Source organism: Balearica regulorum, chromosome 6, assembly GCF_011004875.1.
Source record: "Balearica regulorum gibbericeps isolate bBalReg1 chromosome 6, bBalReg1.pri, whole genome shotgun sequence".
NCBI lineage: Eukaryota > Metazoa > Chordata > Aves > Gruiformes > Gruidae > Balearica > Balearica regulorum.
The window spans coordinates 20,770,383-20,789,293 of NC_046189.1; the positions used below are offsets into that span (position 1 = coordinate 20,770,383).

The following is an 18,911-nucleotide window of genomic DNA, read 5'->3' on the forward strand; positions in this document are numbered from 1 at the left end:
TCTGTTAGCTGTTTTCAGGTGATTTTTTTTTTTTCCCCTGGGTAGGTAATATCCTCCTTGTAGATGGAACAGCATGTGGAGAAATAAAAATTACTGATTTTGGCCTGTCCAAAATAATGGATGATGATAGCTACGGTGTGGATGGAATGGATTTAACTTCACAGGGAGCAGGAACTTACTGGTAATGCCTGGTTTGATTTTGCTGTTTAGACCCTGTGTCATTGTTCAGATTTCATAAATGCTCTCTGATAAAGCCATTTTGGAGAGAGAGCTAGGACGAAAAATATTAACATGGATAAAAAATAAAGATTTTTGTGCAGTACTACAAATGATGATATTCCCAAATGTTAGAATGGTAGCATAACAAGTAAAATAAGAGAGTATGAGTGTATGCGTTTTATATATATATATATATTTAAATATGGAGATGATCGCTATGGTTTAGAAACCTGGTTTCCCTGAAGAAGCAGGTGTTTAATCTTTGGCTGCAGGTGGTTGAAGATGTTTGACAGAGCTATGATGATTAAGTGTGGGTGCTTAGTCCTGGAAATCTTAGAGCAGGGATTACCAGCAGGTAATGTCCTTAGGACAAAAGAGTATTTACTCTTCCATCCTAAAGGTTAATGACAGCTCAGCAGCTGTGATTTGTTTTCTGTGTGCACTTGCATGCTTGTCCAAAAACCTAAAGTTTTAGAACTGCCTACAGAACAGGAATGACAATAAGCATTTCATTGCTTACAGAAAAGCTATTTGTCAAATTTTCTCTCTAAAGATGCAGCTTCATCATAGCACAGTAGCTCTTTGAGCCTGGGTAGCTATGTCAAAGTGGGTGGAATAGAAAGTCTATATTGGCCAGGTTATTACTTGTGAATTCATTTGCTCTTTCTCTCCTCATTCTGCCTGTAGCAAGATCAGTGTCAGGAGCTGAAACTTAATTCTAAACAGAGAAGCCAGTGTCATGCCATTTACTCTGCAATTTTTCCCATATTTGGAAGTTGCGCATAATAAACTTTTTGTCTAAAATGCCAAAGGCGCTAGTGGTGTTGTAAACTAAGAGATCAAAAAAGGTCTGTGACCCTTATAGGTTCGTGATGAATCTCTGTGTTTCTAATTCACGCTTTCTCTGATCCCAAAATCTTCATTAAGGAGGGAAGTATTTTGAGTGAGTTTGAGGTGGGGGATGAGTCTGTTCAGAAGATTGCCCAAACTGTCAGCAGCATAGTGCTGGAAGGGATTTCCTCAGTCACTGGGTCCAGTTCCCTGTCTTTCCAGGCAGAGAGGTCACATAATCTCTTTTGTAAACTTACAGAGGTTTGTATTAAATTTAGTTAGTGTTTTGTCCCCAGTAATCTGATTTGAAGTGTGTTCTGTAACCTCAGTTCTCTGATCATTAGAAACCTAATCTTCTAATTTACAGACTGTGTTTATTTGTGGCCAGTATATACTTGTTTGTTCTTGTGCCAACACTGTCCTCCCTGAAGTGGTTATTTCCCTTCCTGGTACTTGCTCCTTGGTGTTTTTATAGCCTTCAGGTTTTTTTTCCCTGAATTGTAGGCTCTCCATTCTTCACATCATCTTAGTAGCTGTCTTTGCACTTGCATCACTTTTAGCTCATTTTTCTTGAATGTTGTAATTACGATTGTACACAAGTATTCCAGAAGAGATTTTGTGATACTGTGTGAAATTCTCATTTGTGTTGCATTCTTACCTGATTTTTCTGCTTATTTCCATTTCCACAAATATTTCTTCAAAATTTCTTTTAAAGCTTTATATGCTGTTGCTGAAAGAATGTGTGGTCTGTGGTTGCTCAAATAGTTTTTATGCCTTTTTCAATTTTATATATTATAGTCAATAATACTTAACTGCCCACATATTGATATGGTTGGGAGGTTTTGTTTGCTTTTTAAAGGAGGTTCCATTTCACCAGTTCCTTTGTAATCCAGGAATGGCACAGAAACTTCCTCAACTTTCAGCTCTTTAAGTATGGCTTCCTGCAGATGATAGGAATGGAAATAGCAATCACCTTTGTCTACCATATACCCCTCTGGTTAATGTCATCACCCTTACTAAAAACTTAGGTGAAGGGTCTTTGAGCCATATCTACATTATCTTTGATTCCTAAGCAGGCCTTGCTGTAAAACACCCTACATGGCTTTCATCTTTTCTTGCTCCAATAGAAGGAGGAAGTTCATATTTAACCTAGGACCCCAATTAAAAAAAAAAAAAAAGTGGCAATTAGCAATGTAGGTAAAGAATGTTAGTATTTGTGCTTGGATGAAATAGACCCTCTGACTGACTGACTGACTATACAAAAACCTGTGATGTCAGTTTTGATGGGTGCGCAAGGTGATGGAATGCTGACCATAAGGCAGGTGTGCTAGTTGTCAAAAGATCAGGGATGTGTATGTGAAATGTTTGTATAATTTGATATTTGAATAAGTTCTAGTGATGCCATACACCTACTTGCAGACACCAAGATGCATATTTTGTTTTCCAGGTACTTGCCTCCAGAGTGTTTTGTAGTTGGCAAAGAGCCACCAAAGATTTCTAATAAAGTTGATGTATGGTCAGTTGGAGTAATCTTTTTCCAATGCCTTTATGGTAGAAAGGTAAGGAAAATGTTGTTTGAAAATCTTAAATTGTTTTAGTGTAAATGCCCGTTTCCACTCAACTGTGAATTATAGTCATAAAGATGTGAATCTACATGGAAAATTAGTTGTGTTACTTTTTGGTGGTGTGCATTGATATTGCAAGAAATGTAGAAAATCTTGACTGAAACTTTACGGAATGGTTAGTAGTTTGTATTAACACTGCAATAACTTACTATAGCATAAATATTTATGAAATCAAAGTAGTTGGATAACTTTCATGAAGAAAATAATGTGCTTATTTTTCAGCCATTTGGCCACAATCAATCACAGCAAGATATCTTACAAGAAAATACAATATTAAAAGCCACAGAAGTTCAGTTCCCTGTCAAACCTGTTGTAAGCAATGAAGCCAAGGTAACTTTTCACATGATCTCTGAGTAACAGTTAAAACATTCATCATAAAGGATTCAGCTATAAAATTGCTGTTAACTTAATGCTGTGAGACGTAGTAACTAAACGTGTAGAAAAACGTAATGGAGAACTAGTATTTTGATGTTTTACTTTAAGCAAACTTCTTCTGGGACTTCTCAAAATCATATACTTTATATATTCCAGAAATTTGCAAGCAGTTTTAAAGTAGGCTGTTTCAAAAATTGTCTTTGTTGCTTTTTCCCAGAGGATCTTACGTGTCTCACTCAGACTGTCTCACTAGAAGTTCTTGTGAAATACTTCTGCTAACAGTATCAAACTCCATCTGAAAATAGTGAATGTTTTTCTCTGCAGCCTTATTGGCTTGAAGAACTGTTTGACTTCCAAATACCTGGAGGATATGCTTGCTAACACTCTTCCCCTTGAAAGGTCATACTGTATGTGTATTAACTCAAAGCTGAGTTTAGAAACATAAATTCTTAAGAATCTATAAGATATGTTGATGCTGGTTCAGGAAATAAGACTGCAAGAATAGTTGATCCTCCACAAAGGTGCAGATGGCAATGTTTTCCTGTATTTAAAAAAACTTACCTGTAGTATCAAACTCATCTCCACAGATGAGCTATTCAGAAACAGATTAAGGTAGTTTCCCAAGTGATTGCTGCTGTGAGCATCCATAACACAAATCCAATTCTGTGAATATGGAAGAAAACATTATATATGTGTTACTTGTTTGTAAAGCTGTCCCAATTTTTGAAAGGTATATTCACAGCCAGATGCAGTAGAGATGTGCTCATGGAAAAAAATGCCAAGATAATAGAATACCTATTCAAGTTCCAGCAGTTAGTTAAACATACTTAGATTTGGGATACAAGCTGCAAAAAATTAGGAATGTTAAGATTTAGATTGAAAAGATTAAAAGGAAAGGAAACCTATTTCTAGAGGCTGTAACTTCCCAAGAAAATATGTCTTTTGAGTACATAAACCTGCTGTTACAATTTGTGGTGTATTTCTGTTGGTTATATTTTCTAAAAGTAATGTTAGTGAACGAGTTGCAGTTAAGGTTATGAAAGTTTGGTTGAAGAATTGTAGTTTGTCCTAGCATTGTTTTTTGGTTGGGATTTTTCTTTGTTGGTTTGGGGTTTTCACCCCCATTGGGAAAAATTGTGTCCATTGAATGCAGTTGACAAATACACATCATATAATTGATAACATCACATGTTGATAATTTATATCTCTGTCTAACATTGCATTTCTTTGTCATTAGTAGTTTTTATACAGAGGATGTCTGGAAAGAGTAGGCAGTTCAGCATGGAGAATTGGCAACTTATTTTACATTCTCTGTGTATTCTATGTTCTGTTTGTTTATTTGAAAGACTAAAATAAACTTTCAGCTTATTAACTCTTATTAACATTGTCACGATAGCTGTAAGAGAGAGGGAGAAATTATTCTCTGGTGGAAATGCTATAAAACAATTCCAGACTACCTTGTAAATTCAGACCGTTTACAATGACTGTGTAGAATCCAAATTGTCTTTCAGATTTATAGGCCTGGCAGTTGGAAAAGAACAGCTTGTAAACTGAAATTCTGATTTGGAAAACATGGAGATGAAATAAATAGGAAACCTGGAATGACATTGTTAGTTTTCAGACTGTAACTGTCCTTTGATCCTCCCCACTTTTTCCTATTTTGTGCAATGTTCTTTGCATCGCATTAATGTGTCTACAGTGCCGCAGAAGCATGAGGTATTTTACAGACATTTTAGACACAAACTGTTACTCTGAGGATCTTGCAAACAACTCTTTAACAAGTAATTTGCTGTGAAGGATTTATTGTGAAGAATTTGATTAAAATCCATGATGTCAAAGAACATGTGAATATATATTAACAGATGTGCATGGGGGTTTTGTACCTTGTTCAAGCTGGGTATGTAAATGATAGAAGTAAATTCTAGCAGGATTCTTAGGAACTTGTATCACAGATTTTTTTCCTTTAATCTCCAGTTTTTTATTGGAGCAAAGAACAAACAGCTGAACAGATTTGTTAAAGAAAAGATATGTAATTCTTGTAAATTAAGTTCTAAATTAAGTAATGATGTGCTAGTCAGTACTGCAGCAATAATAAGGATTTTCTGTCATTAAATGTTGAAGCCCAAACTCTCGGGAGACAAAATGTTCTGTGTATGCTAGACATAAGACTTGACAGAAACTTTAAGCACATAATGATTGGCATACATTGTATGGACCTAAACATAGGACAACGTAGTGTCTCAAGAACAGTCCTGAAGTTAGATACAGAATTTTTCAATTGATTAGATATTTTTAAGCAGATGGGATTGAGTTTTTCTCTGGGAAAGGAGTTCCAGCTAGGTAGTGATTTCTTAAATAGTCTATTGGTTGTTTAATGCCTATTGAACATGGCAACCACCATTGTCAAATTTCACGTTTTGCTCTATTCCATCATGGCACGTGTAATAATGCCTGCTTTCAAAGGTCAACTAAAGTGCTCAAATTCTGTCCCTGTATCTGCCATCTACTCTTCACCTACTGCACAGCTGAATGGGTTTAGAAGCTCCAGGAAGCTCTTTCCCACTTTTTCAATGCTCTGACATTTATTTCTGGTTTTTACTAAGCTGTTCAGGGGTAACACATGCAGAATTCTAATTGTGTGAGATGCTGATGTTTTACTTGTAGATATAGTTACTAAACATGGAAATACTATTTGAAGTGTGATTATTTGAAGCCAGTTAATTTGCTGATTTGGTTTTTTTCCTGCTGTGATATTACATTGTTTTATTGGACTTGGTAGTAAAATATTACACTGTCATTTGAATTGAATTACATGAGAACAAGGCTTTGTTTAGAAACTAGTTTCTCCAGGAGGATGCGTGCACTTGCTTGTAAGCAGATGTAGTTATTCGGAATAGTATTGTCACTTTTTACATTTTTTTTTTCTAGGCCTTTATCAGACGCTGTTTAGCATACCGAAAAGAGGATAGATTTGATGTCCACCAGCTGGCTAATGATCCTTATCTTCTCCCTCATATGAGGAGATCAAATTCTTCAGGAAACTTGCATATGACTGGGCTAGCAGCATCCCCTACACCACCTACTTCGAGCATTATTTCATACTGAAATTTCTTCAACCGAGGAATGGCATGATACCTTTGTGTAGTTTCCAGAAGCAGACTTGAGCTTAAAAGCATTTGAGTGTTTTTACACAGGACAAGTTTGATAACTGTGTTTTCAGACTGAAGTCCTCCTATATAGTGTCATTTGTATGATTGGAATGGATCATGGACTGTGAATAAATGTACCCTTCTGAGAAATACCTTTAAACATTGAAGGATGACACTGCCTGTTACACACTAACAGGTATACTGTGTTTAAGACTGAAGAAAAGGTTTTTAGTTTTTTCTGGGGAACATTGTAAATAATCTTTTTAATACTTTTGGTTGATACTGGAAAGTTCTAACATGAAGGGTAGTTTCTCATTATTTAAATAAAAAAGGGTAGTTAGCAAATTTGAAAACACAGGAAAAATACCGTGCCTGGTTATAAACTAATTAAACTGCCATCTTTCCAAGACATTGATCTTTTGAAACCAAAGTAAGGAGTGTGAGATGGTCAAGGATACATTCTGTATCAGATTCCTCAGATAAATTTATAGTATTTTATTTGGCAACTCAGGCTTGTACCTCCAAAAATGTGGTGGTGTTTCACTGAATTTAGATTGGAAGGGTGATATGGAATTCCTGGTACTTATTTCTCAAATAGATTGCTAATTTTTAAATCCGCTCAATTTTCTAAAAATACTATACTTTCTGTGGTATTGAAACTTGTGAAACTTGCCAGGCTTCTGATAAAAGCAAGCAACAGTATGAAACTAAATGCAAACAGGTCATGTATAATGTTCTATGCAGGAATAATGATAAATTCCCTTCTAGCTCTATTGTAAATTGTTGTACAGATGTCACATTTTCAGTTAAATTTCAGCAACTTATTCCTGTACAAATGTTTAAAGTATGGCTTTTTCTAATTGGATATTGTATTTTTTTTAAGTCTCCCTCAAGGCGCTTTTAATTGCTGCTAAATGACGTTGCTTTTACTTTTGCGAAAGAATCAAATGACCTCCTTAAGGTGCAAGTCAACTGTATGTTAGAGAGAGATGGAGTAGGTAATTCATTAACAATCAAGGCATGTAAACCAGATCCATGTTGGCAATATACAGTACAGTTCTTTAAGTCAGTTTATTGCGTTCTCAACCTGCAGAGCGCGTTGATACTAGATGTAGAAGTTGCTCATGGTTATTCTTTATCTCTGGAAGTTCCTATCAACAAGGAAATGTTTCTTGTGGCTTGTACAGATATTTTAAAATGTGAAACATTTTCTAACTGCCTTGTATGGTAGAAACTTATTTTTCAGGACAGTGTATCTCTTTCCCATTCACTATTCTTTTTACTATCCCATTCTTGATGCTGAATACCTATATGTAATTTTGTCCATGTTGCAGAAAAAGGAGGCTGTATTACCACAGGTTTTCATTTAGTATTGTACAGTTAAACTGTTGCTCTTGTTTCTGATGTTGCAAGCCATTCTGTTTTCATTGTATATAAAGAAACATTAACTGTCTCTTTAAGATGCTGCTGAAATTGTAGAGAATGTAGCCAAAACAGTAATAAACAATGACAGTTGAAATTTCAAGGTTTTCATTGCGAGTTTTTGCATTTCAAGGAAAGGCAAATCAGGTAACCATATCACTTAGCTACTTAAAGCAAACTCTTTTTAATTACAAACAAAAGGCCAATAATAGAATAATTAATTTAAGTAACCTTGGAGGTGAAAGGGGAGGAATCCATGAAACTTAAAACATCTGTTGTAATGAAGTAACCCAAATGTCATTTCACTGAATAGACCTCAAAGAAACAACTTTGTATTTCAACGGGTCCTTCTAGAATTATTTAACTGTAGAATAAAATTAGCTCGGAGAATAAAATTAGACTCATAGTGACTCTTTCTGCCTTAGATTACACCAGAGTACTGGGGCTACATCCTTATCACCCCCTACAGCGCAAGACCAAGTGCAGAGTTCACAGAGAATGTGCCATAGCTGTAGGCTCACGTTAGATTTCATTCCTTGTTATTCTGCATGTGTCAATATTGGAAGTTAAATTAAAGAATGTTTTACCTAAGGAAAAGATGTAGGATCATGTTAACTGCATTTTTCTTTATCTGGAATGTATTGTGGTTATCCCTAGTAAAGGGAAGTTTGGCAATATATTAAGAGAACTACTTAAGTAACTGGAAAGTGTACAGCTACCTAAAAATAAGGGGGTTTATGCATTGCTATAATTACATACAGACTTGTTTTTCCTGCTGTTAGCATCTGGAAATAGTCTGTTGTGGCTGAATACATGACACTTACTCCAGCTTTACAAACACATTTCTGAAACCTAAACACTCACTTTAAACAAAGTTCCATATAGAAACATATGAAAGAAAAGGACAGTCACCATCTCATCCGTTGAATCAAAGCTGCAAGATTTTTACCCCCAATACACACAGTTGTGTTTGTGTTAGCATCTCAATGGTACTGTTAATAAAAGTTTTGTATCCCTGTGTGGAGTCATTCTGCAGTCACACGAAGACATCTGAGTTACTGTGTTTGGTGCCTGATATTCAGAAGTTTGTGCTTGGGATAGAAGTACCCTTGAGGCCAAGTCTAGAATACTGAGTTGCTGCTGCTCATGGAGGAATGCTGATCCACTCCTGGGTAATTCATGCAGTGGTTGTTCAGTCTGTATTTCATACACATGTTACTAATTTCATTATGTGTCATCCATCACTAGATTCCCTAAGCTCTCCTGATTTAGCAGCAGGCAGACAAAATGAATGAAGTTAAACTTTATCAGGCAGTTTTTAATCAACCTCAGAAATAAAAGGCTTCCTTTAAAAAAAAAATACTTTAAAATTTCTGCATTTACTGGAAGTTGCTAAAATGCTACATTGCTGTATAGTTTAAAAACCCTACATATGAAACAGAAGTGACTGTAAGAGAAGTCCTGACCTTTTAATTAAGATTATGGTGCTACAGGTTATTGCAGCCAGAGTTCACAATGGTTGGCTTGTTTCTGGAAAACAACCATGTTTTGGCACTACTTCATTTTGTTTATATTTGTACTGAAGTTGTTCAGGTTTCAGCGTGGAACATTATTCACCCTTAACTTGGTCTGTGCTGGTGGATAGATACGCTTTTCATGGAGGCTAGTTAATATTTTAATTTTCTAAAAAGTGCTTTTAACTGTTGCAAGAAGACTGGAAAGGCATGGTGCTGTTGGCCAGCTGCCCAACTGCTATTGACTGCACACACTATGGCTATGAGCAAACCGCTGCATAATTAGAGAGGCTTTCAAAGGCCCACAAAGCCGCGAGCCCTCTCGGTATGCAAGTCACGGGTGCATGAGGTGTCCGGTCGCTGCTGAGGGGTGCTCTGCACCCCTGGGACCCTGCGCAGCCTAAGCAGGTGACTAGCTAAGGTGTGTTTCAAAATAAGCAAGCCCTGGAAAGGCAAACAATGCCCTGAAGCATCCTGGGTGCTCCTGCTCCAGCTTTGATGTCTTCCTAAACATGAGGAAACCACAGGTCTGAGGCACGGCCACCAGCCTGGCCAGACCTTGTCTTCCCCATCCCACAGCATTCCTGGCCAGGCAGGACACAGCACATCTAATTTGGGGAGCGGATGCAGGTCCCCAACAGCCCTGCTGCTCCAGTCTTGCTCCGGATTTCAGCTCTGCTGGGGCTGAAGCTGCTCCTGTCACGGCAGAGGAGTGCAGCAGCTGAGGGGCCCTGACCGGGCAGGTGGTGGCAGCCAACCCCTCCTCACGTGCCACCATGTTTTCTACACAGGGCTGGAGCAGTGAGGGATACTGCTGGGGGTAAGAGGCCTACCAGGAAGGGTGAGAGATGTCTCTGGGACATACATTTCTCTTCAAAGAGCCCCCCAGGACTTACTGGTTTTCTCCAGAAGTGGGAGGTTGCATTAGGAAGGGGGACTGGGGAGCTGGGCCTAGTGAGGGGGCCTGGGCAGGGTGTTGGGGCAGGGACAGCCTCAAAATTTGGAGGCAGAGTGGTAAGACAGTCTCTGGATTTTGGTGTCTAAAACACCAGTCTCACAATTGCTGTTGTATTTTTAAAAAATATTTTTTCTACATATCAACTGCTGTCAGAGGGAGGACCCTGGTTTCCCAAGTGAGGGGTGCCGGGCAGCATGGACTGGCAGTGTTTCCCTGTTTGGTCTCACACTGTGTGCCAGCCAGCCTGTCATGTCTGCTGCCGTGTCACCAGGACCAGGGCACTGTCGTTTCCACAGTCCCAGTGTGATCCTGCTGTGGGCTTTGGGGTGTAAATACCTCTCCTGAGGAGTGGAGCATACCCGGCTCAGGCAGCCATGGATTGTAGAGCTGAGGACTGTTGTGTTTGTAGGAAAGGTAAGACTGCAAACGTTTTCAGAGAGATAATGAATAATCCAGCAATTTAATGTCTCTGTGACCACAGATTGATTAGAGTCTAATAACATAAACAGAGCCCCCCCAAGTCATCAACCTGGGGGCCTGGCATTACGTACCTGCCACCTGAGGCCTATGTGTTTCCATGTGTCCTTTCTACAAACAAAACAAGTTTTACTTGGTCCTCAATGCTTACTAGGCAACGATCCCTGAAAAACTCTCTAGTCTCTTCCAGTACCCAAGTTTGGCTCAAGTTTACTTATATCCTGACAAATTTGTCCACCTTATTCTTAAAGATGCCCATCAGTGGAGCTGCATTACTTACCCAAGCTATCTACTCCAGTTTTTCCTAGCATCCTGTCTTGTTGCTCATTAAGCCTATTATTTCTAGTCCTATGCACTATGGCATGAAGAACAGTTCCCTGCTATGTGTAGTACATGAGTCTTGCTTTCTGCGCAGCCTCCATGTATTTAATTTTGAACTTCATGCATGCTTCTTGAGTATCCTTCAGAGTTAAATTATCCCCTGAACAAGTGAGACTCTTGCATTATTTATTTCAGATATTCAATTCCTAACAATGTTAGGGAAACTGTTGCTGTTGAAGAAAGTAATTTTTTTCTATTTTGCTCTAAGTAATTGTGTCACCTTGTGATCTTTTCATTGTGCTATCTTTCCCAAGCGAGTAAAATTCTGTGCATACATCAAGGGAAAATGCCTTCCCTAGAAATCTCATTTTGTATCTAGTGTCTCTAGAGCTAATCAGGTATCATTAAGAAATTACACGATGTTTGAATTTCAGAACTGCCTTGTGCAAATCTGTGCATATCTTCTGTGCATCATTAAAACGCACACAGGGACTTTCTGTTTAAAAAGTGATGGACATCAAAACTACATTTGCTGTATCTTCAGAAGATGCGTGACCATCAGGTCAGCTGGCAAAGCAAGGTGTTTTCTTGCTCCTGTGTGGAAGCTATGCTGTGGTATTCAGGAGAGCACAACTCTGCAACCCAGTAAAACAAGTGTTTCCCGTGAAGAGAATGCCATGGCCACAGCCCCGAAGCCAGTACTGTTTCTGTATTTTGGCAGTTGCTTTCAGTGTAAAAAACATAAGCAGTCGCTGGGCATCACCCTTGTGTTTGCTGTTACTCTTGGGAAGCCTGCTTATGCATACAGAGGGTTTGAATCAGTTTTGCAGGTGGCCTGGGGTTGTGGCTTCCCATTATTTTTAATATTAATGCACACGGGGGATTGTATAATTGCTCCCTTCACCAAGGCTGGAAGGACGGTCCTTAGCTGAGTCATTGACTTCAGTAAGATCTGGGGATGTCTATAGCTGAAAGAGGTATAAGGACGGTCCAGCGCATCAGTGCTTAGACGTGCCTGTCAGTACCTTGCTGAATCAATATCCTAGTTTATTTTTGACGTTGAAGTTCTGAAATATTTATAGTTCAGGACAGAAGGAAAGGAGTCTTTATGCACTCTTAAACCAGCTGCTTCTAAATATTGTTCACTAATAGAAAACTATGATAGGTTAAAAAAATCAATTGTATGCAGCTTTATGAAAGGCAGTATATTATGTTAAATACATTGGCTGTATGTACAAGCGTAGAGTTGGGGTTTTTTGATGATTCTAGCCAGAGATGAAAGTGCCACACACATCTGCAAGTTCATGGCTTGTATATAATATATGCAAAGATGATATTTCAGATTGTAGTACTCCTAGGGTAGGATCTGGCAATGTGTGCCTCCTATTGCCCAAATGCCTTCTAACCTAAATTTATGTATTATCTGCACACCTTTCACTGCAATGGAATAACTGGAACTGGGACTTGTAGAGAAGGAGACCCTGTGATGCTAAAATATGCCATTGAGTTTGTGGATTAAAACAATAAATAAAGCCAGGACATGAAAAACAGAAATTTGAGAAAAGTTTGTTGTAGAAGACACTTCATACAAGGTTTTCCTCTCATATGAGCAGGTCTTCTGTTCCTTCATCTGAAGTGCTTTCAGACAGCACAGTCCTTTGATATTCTCTGGTAATTTCTGTGCATTGTTACAGTTTTTCTCCCTGTACCCCCAGCCCTTTCATTGCCTTCCAGATGTCCAAAGCCATGCTTTGGCTTTCTTCCCTGCAGGTACAGCATGATGATTAGCGGATGGTGCAAGCTGAGCGAGCGATACAAATCTGGTGTGCAGCTGGGTGTTGTGAAATGATGTGCTAGGCAGCTGAAAGATGGTGGTGGCTTTGAGGTGACTGTGCGTATGTCTCCACTTGCTCAGCAGTGCTTAGGCAGTGCTTCTACACGCTTCTGCTACACGCACTGCTTCTATGCATGTCTCAGCATGCAGGGAAGTGGTGCTCAGGGCTGAGAGGTAGGCAGTGAAGCAGAAGCAGAGCAAACACATTTGCAGCTTTTCTTCAGGTCCATGTTCCAAAGTCTCAGTTGCTTTACCACACAGTGGTTAGAATGAATTTTTTCTTTTTTGTATACAAGTGGAGGTGAGGATGTCTGTCTTCTTCTTCCATGCACTGCAGCCTTTCCCCAGTTTTCCTGAACCATATCAGCTTTCACTGTCCAGTGAGTGATGAGTTTGTCAGAAGTCTTTACTTCAAAGGAAGCTGTAATGTTGCAGTCTTGTGTCCTCTGCTACTGCACATATGTGTAACCAGGGCAGCGAGGGTGAAGTTATGGAAGCTGTATGTTGAAACAGTGTCTATATCCTCCTCATGGCTTTCCTTCTTTGCCCAGCTGTGCTGATATGTGTGATACTGATAACCAGCCTTGTGCCCTCTTCCCTTCCTCAGAGCTGTGCATAAGCCTTTTCCCTCCTGGAGGACGAAAGGCAAGTATCTGGTTCTTCACGTCTGACAACTGTGCTGCATTAAGACCCAGCCCCTAATTTGGACTCAAGTAAGAGAGAGCATAGGATCTGTCAGACCCCAGCTTTTTTAAGGTCTTGGACATATCAGGAGATCTAAGTGCCTCTTCCAGCACTCAGACATTGGCCTTGCAACTTCTAGAATAGTTGGGCTGGTGCTGTGTCCTGGAGTCACCAGCATGTCACCATGCAGCCATATTCCACGATGTATGGAGGACACATTCCTGAAACACGCAATGGTTACCAACTGGATGCACAGCAAAGGTTCCTGTAACAATTAGTGTAACAGAGGGGTGATGTGTGCAGGGCCTTGAGGAATACTATCTGAATGCACAGGTATGTATTTTGCAGCATGAGCACTTTCCTATTCACATCCCAGTAATGCTTCCAGAAAAGAGTTCTCAGTGATGTAAATGCAAGACAAAGACAAATGAGATGATTTCTTGTGTCTTAACCTGTTGGGACATGCTCATGACTTTAGCAGGCCTGGAAGGAAAACTGGAAAAGGGAACTGACTCCCTGATCACATTGGTGAGAGCTTTGCAGGACAGAGCACCGAGAACTCAGCTGCTTTGTGCATGCGTGAGCAGATCCAGTAGATCTTCGCTTGCCTTCATTGGCAGAATGGTGGTTTCCACTTAAAACAATGGGACTGGTAAGGACTTCAAGGATTCAAAGAAGTAAAACATGTTTGCCTATGCTCCCAGATTTCTCTCTCATCTGCCCTTGCATTGAGCATGGTAGAGGAACGGGACCTGCCAAATGGTCACATACACAGAGCTGACTTTGTGAGGAAGTGCAGCTTCTTTCCTTCTCCCTCTTAACAGCCACATGAAGAGTTATTGCATAGCTATGTACATTTGCATAATGGAAAACTTTCTTCATGACAAAAATAATCACCCTAACTAGTGCACAAATGGTTCTTTTCAGGCTTGCAGCTGTGGCTCAGTGGCAGCTGGCAGGGCTCTCATCACCGATTTCAGCACTGGAATACCTTCCCTGCATGCCCTTCTACTGCAAAGCCAGGTAAGTAACATATTGGTTGGCAAACTACACATGACCACTTGCCCATAATGAATTTGGAGCATCTTATTCCATTGGTTAAATGTCAATTCACATACATTTATATGATACCATGAAATCATCATGTTGCTTGTAGGGTTATATAACGATGCATCAGATGCTGAGCCTGGCCTCATAAATTGTTGTCTTAGCACTGTCAGATGTCAGGACAGTTTTATCACTGAGCCCAAACACATTCTAATCTAACAAATTAGCATATCATAAAGGTTATTGTCCTATCACCCAATTAACAAAACTCGTACAGATATAATAGACAAATTACTCCTTCCTCATCCTTTATCATCTGTCAGAATTCCTGTGTTTATAATGAACTCATCCTTTTTCCACTCATATTAATACCTTAATATATTGGTAAAATAAAAACCTTAATATATAGGTAGCTCATTAAACAAAACATGGTCTAATGGTGAAAACTGTAAAGATTGGGGGGTTTTCTCCTTATCTCACAGACCACTGAGAGGAATTCAGCTGAATTGCATTGAGACAGCTTTTCTATTTTGGGGCATGCTTTGATGTGCTCTGTTAACATCAGGCAGCAATGTGAAGGCCTCTTTTTTTTTTTTTTAATTCAGTGAGTCAGGTCATGTTTTTCTTCTTTCAGGTTTTGCAAACAATTACTAAGGTTGCAAAGGATTTTGCTAGTTTTGTGCTAAGGAGCAACACAGGCAGGGCACAGGATCATGCAGAAAAGCCAATATAAGCCATTCCTATTTGAAACTGGGGAAAAGCAAGCAGGAGTCAGCAAGACAAGGCTCCAGACAGATGGTGTGACTGAACTGACACTTCATCTGTGCTCAGATAACTTGCTGTATGTCCAGAACACTTTCAGACTCAGCCACTATGCACTGGGTGGATAGAAGATGAATTGCTATAACAGCTAGTGGCACAGTTTTACATTGCGTTTCATATTCAGATATACAGAAAGCAAGCCCAGGGCACACGGGGAAAAGTAGTGATGACTGAACCATCACAACTTTATAAGCAGCACTTTGTAGCTCATAAATCAGCCTCGGCCCAAAATCAGGGAGGTACATCAAAACTTGGCTTGCCACTGGAGATCTGCATCAGACAGGATGCCCAGGGGAGACGAGAAGGAACCACACGGTTTCCCAGCGCCCACTAGATGGCAAAGCAAGGTGCTGTATTGAGACACTAAACATCTACTTTACCTGTCCACACCTCACACTGGTGTGACACAGAGCTTGGACATGGCAATACCAGAACAGCAGATGCTGTGACTGAGCGGTCAGGACTGCTTATCCCTCTGGGATATTGGACCAGGGCTTTTCTGTCTCCTGCAGGCAAAGGATTTAAATACTAATGACACTAATTTTCTCAGAAATTAGCATGGGGTATCAGTATTTGCTAGCATTTGGCTGTACTTGGCTAGCTATTGATTCAACAAATATTAAGAGAAAAGTGTTTCTCTTATAGCTTATGTAAAGCAGGGAGGAATAGCTTGTAACAAAGGGTGGAGGAAAACTTACTGGTTTATACAATCCATCTGACTTGCAGCAAGAGTCTTGAGAGAAAAATCAAAGCTCCTGGAGTGAAGCTTGACTTCTGTTTGGAGTTCACGACAGCACTGAATTGTAGTGTTTGGGAAAAGGATCTGTAAAAGAACTTAACTCTAAAAATTCTGAATTTTGTCTCCTTGATTTTTGTGTTAAGCCCTAGTCTGTTATTAAGAAACTTCAGACTTTTAGGTGCTCAAATACTATAATGATGAATCTACAAAATGCATTGACTAATACCTAATAGTTTGAAGCAAGATTCACAGAATATATTTATAATTGAAAATTATTGGAAATATTGTAATTCACCTCTTCTTCTCTCTGCTCTGGACTTTATCCTTATTACTGCCATTCTTGTCATCTGAAATGACACAATCACAACTCAAAAGCCTTTTAAAGTATCATTTTATCATTTTCAAGTCACACATTTCCTTGTGATGGTCACACTTATGATGTCTAACATTATTTGTAGGCCATTGTGCTGATAAAGGTAAATTAATGATAGGAGGTAGTTCTAAACTAAGAAATAACCATAGCTACTACCATATATGATCTGTAAGAGAATTTTTCACTCAAAAAATATAATGTAGTAGTTACAAATCCTAATAGCATAGGTGTTGTGTTTTAAGGCAATTAAATATCCTTTTACCATTAAATATTTCATTGTATTTTTGACCCAAGACAAATATCTAATGTGAAAATTGTCTGAGTGCTTCATGTAAGTTGATTCCATTAGGGTGTGGTTGTACGTTACAAGTTTCTATCTTAATAATCAAAAATACTGGTTTTGCACTCATTTGTGTGTCTGGAGGGAAAAAATGCTGTTTTATAGCTCCTGGACTAAAGTCACAAAAGGTATGAGAGCTATGATCCTCTTGGTCATGGTCCAGGGCTTTAAACCACTCAGTTTTGCATTCCTAGCTGGAGATGTAGGTTTTGCCGTCAGTGTAAGCTAACACAGAGTCCTTCGCACCCACAGCCTCCCTTGCTTCCAGACCAAGGACCATGCAGCTGTGTGCTAGGTCTCATCAGCTGGCAGGCCTAGGTGAAAATGCAGTGCTCTTTTTGGCTGGGTTACCTCTCGGCCGGGACCCAGAGCAGCCATACAGCTGCAGGCACCAGTGCCAGGAGGCAGATGTGAGCACTGATGGGCATGGGGAGAGACATTTCTGGAAATGGCAGCAATCTTAGCTTGGTGCAGGACAGAGCTTCACTTTCAGCTCAGGCTGCCCCATTCCCTGGCTGTGCTCCCTGTAGAGCCCCTGGAGGAAGAGGGGCTTCCCCAGAGGCAGGCTTACTCTCACAGCTGGGCTTCGGTGCGCTGGCTTTCCCAGCACCTCTCTTAATGGGGGCAATTGGCTGGCTACCCTACCAGTATTCTCAAATTTTCATTGTGCGGACATCTTGCCAGAGATTTTCTCCTTCCCTCCACAGTTGCACAGATAACTTCCTTCTCCAGGCATGATCCAACAGTGTGCTGTATCCAGCTGAAACGACAGGGGGAAATTCAGACACAATGCAATAAAGTAACTGGAATTTGTTTGTCATAAACCCCAAGGGCATGTTCTCATTAAAGCAATGAGTTGTATCCAGCAGTTATGTTCTTTCATGTTTGCATTACACCCCTCTATACTGCTGGAGATGAGCGTCTGCTTTCAGTGTTGTCTGTGGGTCTCTGCTCAGTTGGACAAAGAGGAAACTTTTCAGCCAGGGCTCAGAACAAAGAGCATTCCTCCACACAACAGCTATTAATCCTGCCCTTGCGGGCAGCATGCTAGCTTCATTCACTGACCAAAATCAGTCATGTTAAGAGAAGGGCAAGGGGATGAGGAGAGATTATATCTCCCACCTGACAGACAGTAAACAGCAGAGATGTTCTGCAGCAGCAGACAAAGGCACCAGTAGGAGATGTAGGAAACATCCCACCGCGAGTCAACACCACTTCCCACAGGGCCTCAGGTAGGCGGTTAGTTTAGAGTTTTGTTTGTGCCATTATACAAATACTTGACCAAACCAATGCTTTTTAGTGTATGAGCGAGACCTAGCACACAGCCCATGGTGGCCTGTGCTGTCTGCTGACAGATTACAAAGAACTAAAATTTCCAAGAAACGACAATGACCACAGCAGCCACCACAGTGATCTGGGTGCTACCAGCATTTAAGCCCTCAGTGCCATTTCTGCTTAATTGTCTCCAGAGAGTAGGAGTTACAAAAAAACCTGCCATATTTTAAGCATTCCCTGACTAAACTAATGTAGGAAGAACTTGGTGTTCTAATTATCCCATATCCCATGGGCATGAAAGTGATTATTCCTGTAGGTCCTGCATGAATTCAAGCATCTGAAGTTCATATCTAATGCTGTATCTATGTTCACTATCCTTTGGACACCCAAAGCTGAGCTTACACTGAGCATCAGATGCCTTTGAGCACTGTGACTAAGCAATTACATCTGTTCTTGGCAGATACGTACTAATCCAGGATGCAAATGTAAAATGTTTTTGTAAAAGTGAAGTGCAATAAACTTGTAGTTTTGAGGGCAGTAAAATTCTCACTCAATCAATAGTCTTTATATGTGGTTAGATTAATTAATAGTATTTCTGAGTCAAACAAAACCACGGATAAAGGAATGGTGCCATGCTAGGCAACATGTTTGCACTCACTGTGCTTTTAGAAATGTTGATGATGTTTCAGAAATCTTTGTCTTCTTAGATGGGGCTTCTTAACACTGTGAATTTCTGACCAGACTTGGAAGGGGAAAAGGGTGTTTGCCTCTCCTCCCTGCTGAACTGCCCCATTCCCTCCTTTTAGCATTGGCTGGTGCAGAAATGCTTGTTTAAACCCCACCTTTCTCAAACTGGAGATATTCCCTCAGTGATGTCTTCAACAGGTACATTTTTAAATGGTCTAA

The 18,911-nt window shown here is 39.8% G+C and overlaps 1 protein-coding gene and 1 long non-coding RNA gene across 4 annotated transcripts in view; one reads left to right on the forward strand and one right to left on the reverse strand.

Moving 5' to 3' along the window:
* The window catches only part of TLK1 (tousled like kinase 1), a 68,883-nt gene extending 61,159 nt beyond the window's left edge, over nucleotides 1-7,724 (forward strand). For all 3 annotated transcript variants that reach the window (XM_075756681.1, XM_075756682.1, XM_075756679.1), the window contains exons 18-21: nucleotides 46-181; nucleotides 2,498-2,609; nucleotides 2,898-3,005; nucleotides 5,979-7,724. In XM_075756681.1, coding sequence (XP_075612796.1) covers nucleotides 46-181; nucleotides 2,498-2,609; nucleotides 2,898-3,005; nucleotides 5,979-6,155 — 533 coding nt within the window. In that variant the 3' untranslated portion in view covers nucleotides 6,156-7,724. The remainder of the gene's footprint in view (nucleotides 1-45; nucleotides 182-2,497; nucleotides 2,610-2,897; nucleotides 3,006-5,978) is intronic.
* A 7,888-nt stretch (nucleotides 7,725-15,612) lies between these two features.
* On the reverse strand, nucleotides 15,613-18,514 carry LOC142602265 (uncharacterized). Its single transcript, XR_012835930.1, has 3 exons — nucleotides 17,376-18,514; nucleotides 15,977-16,101; nucleotides 15,613-15,784 (listed from the first exon to the last, which is right to left on the reverse strand). It is a non-coding gene; the product is annotated as an uncharacterized LOC142602265 (long non-coding RNA).
* Between the last annotated feature and the right edge of the window lie 397 nt (nucleotides 18,515-18,911).